Here is a 2,989-nt window from a genome sequence, read left to right on the forward strand (position 1 = left end):
TTAATACTGGCCAGTCATGTGGAGTATACTAGCTCATTGGGTGCCCCTAAAGATACCCCGGCCGTATCATTTGACTAATTAGTAAGTAAGCAATTGATCTAGCTAGCATTGCCATGCCATGCATCCACCTTGTTTTAATACTAAACTAATCCAAGGCCTCTTTCCAAAGCCACAACTCCTCTAAGTTCTCAAGATAACCTAGTTGTCGAGGGATGTGTCCAGAAAGTTGGTTGATGTCAAGATACATGCTGATTAATTTTTGTTTCGGTTGAGAATCGGGCACCTTCTCGGTCAAGAAAATTGGGCATGACCTTTGCTAATTTTCTTGACCTAGGAGTGCCCCATTCTCAACCGAAACGGAAATTAATCAACATTTCAGGAGAAAGGGGTCATTTCAGAAGATCACAAGTAGCAGCAGCATCACTTGACAAAATCACAAGTAGCAGGAGCATCACAAGTAGTACAGCAGCAGCATCATCACAAGTAGTACAGCAGCATCATCATCATCACAAGTAGTACAGCAGCAGCAGCATCATCACAAGTAATACACTTAATTGGTATAAAAGATCAAAAAACAGCATAAATTGGAAAACAAGCAATACTTCTAAAACCAGACATAAGTGATGCTGCACTAAACCAGAACAAGTTGATTCTACACTAAGTGATTCTACACTAAACCAGAACAAGTTGATGTTCAGTCAAGTTGATTTCAAACTTGACACATCAATAAAATTTGACATCAATGAAATTTAGACTATGAGTGCCTTCCCATGACATCTGCATGGTTCTCTACACCACACACCATCAACATTGCTAGCTACTTCTACTCGACCGCCCCAGCTTTTGCCACGGACAGCAAGAATATCAACTTGAATACCATTGGTATATTTCCTATTTTTACAAAGACCTTGCACAATTGACAATGATGTTCAGTAGCAGAGATTCAGAGTCATTTGTTTTGAGTGTACATCGTGAAAAACTGTACATCTGATTATTTGGTCATTTTACTGCCCATTTTAAAAACATCTTAAACATCCTACAGGATGGTGTGAAGGAAATGATCACAAGATAGCACTGAATACTTCAACTTCCTCATCTGTCTGCAGTTAACTTCCAACTTGGTAACCCATTTGGATCGAGAAAACAAGCACATGGAGCATCACTAAGTGGCAATAGTAGTACTACGGATGCACTAGTACACATTTTCCTAGCATACAATAGAGTAAGGAGAAGAAAAATAAATCAAGGCTTTCTATATGTGCCACTCAGACAGGATTTCAGATTGCACAACTTTCTGTCCCTTACTATCTAGCCAGATTCTACTTGCCCAAATGTTAAACTTGTTAATTATTTTTCCTTCTCTTTTCACCAATGCACACATACAGAATGATCCATCCATGTCTCGAACTAATGGTCAGAGCTCAGAACAGTGTGTCTACAACTGGTAAATTGTAGTACAATACATTTGTTATATGAATTGGTGGTTCTGATCTTCACAATTAGAAAGAGCTCACTGTCCCATCAATTTTTCACTCAATGGTTGCATATTGCAACGATAAACAGAATAACCCTGGATACTAATATTTTCAGTGAATTGTTCTAAGTTTCAAATCGAAGACTATCCACCCATCAACCAACTTGGTTCTCTAGAGTACTTAACAGTGAAACAAAATGTCCATAATAGACTGCCAAACCACCAAGAACAGTAGCAACACATCATAAAATCGAAGTTACAAGAATGCATCATTCACGCATGAGCAGAATTGACATGAACAAGTACAAGAACAATAGTATTTACCAGGTCCTCGATCTTGGCGACCTGGGACTGGATGCTGGTGACGGTCTCCTTGAGCGGGGCGTTGACGGGGTACTTTCCCTCGCCCCACACGAACCTGCATCCATCCATCCATCCATCCTCAGCAGATAAGCAAGCGCTGGTGGGCAGATGAGGAATGTAAGCAGCAGCACTGGCCACAGGCAGAGACGGACCTGGTGAGATAGCTGTCCACGGGGACGCCGTCGACGGTGAGGGTGCCGGGCTCGACCCCTCCGGCACGCTCCAGGTCCTCGATCTGCCGGCGGATCTTGTGCGAGACACCCTCGATGAAGATGTTGGACTGCAGCCAGAGGCCAGATCAGGCCGGGGGCAAGAAGAGTTAGGGTGGGGGCAAGATCAAGATGGAAAGCAGGTACCTTGACGAGGTTGTCGCTGAGGGCGAGCAGGGAGTCGAGCGTGCCGGGGCGGAGATCCGGGACGGTGAACTGCGCGCGGAGGCCAGGGGAGTCGAGTCAGTCAGGGGCAGGAGGTCGAAGGCGATGGACGGGCGGAGGAGTAGGGGGGCTTACATAGAGCGGGGTGTCGAAGGAGTGGCGGGAGATGGCGTCCTGGAGGCGCAGTAGGGGCGGCGGATTGGGAGCGGACGCGTCCCACGGGCGAGGGCGGCGGCGCAGTAGGGGCGGCGGCGCAGTAGGGGCGGCGGCGCAGTAGGGGCGGCGGCGCAGTGGGTGGGGCGGTGGCGCAGTGGGTCGGCGCAGTGGGTCGGGTGCGGCTCCGGCTGAGAGAGATGTGAGATTGGGAGAAGGACGAACGGCTGGCGAGATGGACAGCACACACAAGGGGGGAAGGTTAGCAATGGCGCACCATTTAGGGGTGCGCCATAAACACAATGAGAGCAATGGCCCACCTTCCCTTGGTGCGCCATTACTAACTTTTTTTTGATTTTTAGTTGCATCTAATATTTTTTTTAGAAAATGTTGATCAAAATTGAAAACATTTATGAATGTGAAAAAATATCATCAAATTTGTTATTTGAAAATATTTATGAATATGAAAAAAATATCATCAAATTTGTTATTTGAAAATATTTATGAATATGAAAAAAATATCATCAAATTTGTTATTTGAAAATATCATCAAATTTGTTATTTGAAAATATTTGAAAAAATATCATAAAAATTGGTATACCAATGGCGCACCTCGTAGGGGTGC

The 2,989-nt window shown here is 44.8% G+C and overlaps 1 protein-coding gene across 1 annotated transcript; it reads right to left on the bottom strand.

Moving 5' to 3' along the window:
• Nucleotides 1–1,747: 1,747 nt before the first annotated feature.
• Nucleotides 1,748–2,702, bottom strand: LOC141020792 (V-type proton ATPase subunit C-like). Its single transcript, XM_073495735.1, has 4 exons — nucleotides 2,685–2,702; nucleotides 2,194–2,262; nucleotides 1,990–2,117; nucleotides 1,748–1,892 (listed from the first exon to the last, which is right to left on the bottom strand). The coding sequence occupies exons 1-4, from the start codon at nucleotides 2,700–2,702 to the stop codon at nucleotides 1,748–1,750; spliced, it is 360 nt and encodes a 119-aa protein (XP_073351836.1).
• Between the last annotated feature and the right edge of the window lie 287 nt (nucleotides 2,703–2,989).

The sequence above is a fragment of the Aegilops tauschii genome, chromosome 3, assembly GCF_002575655.3.
Source record: "Aegilops tauschii subsp. strangulata cultivar AL8/78 chromosome 3, Aet v6.0, whole genome shotgun sequence".
NCBI lineage: Eukaryota > Viridiplantae > Streptophyta > Magnoliopsida > Poales > Poaceae > Aegilops > Aegilops tauschii.

What these genes read in the sequence shown, in the direction of transcription:
- LOC141020792 (XM_073495735.1), bottom strand. An exon ending in TCAGCGACAACCTCGTCAAG is followed by an intron (nt 2,118 to 2,193) that starts GTACCTGCTTTC and finishes CTCTGGCTGCAG; the next exon opens with TCCAACATCTTCATCGAGGG. An exon ending in GTGGACAGCTATCTCACCAG is followed by an intron (nt 1,893 to 1,989) that starts GTCCGTCTCTGC and finishes GGATGGATGCAG; the next exon opens with GTTCGTGTGGGGCGAGGGAA.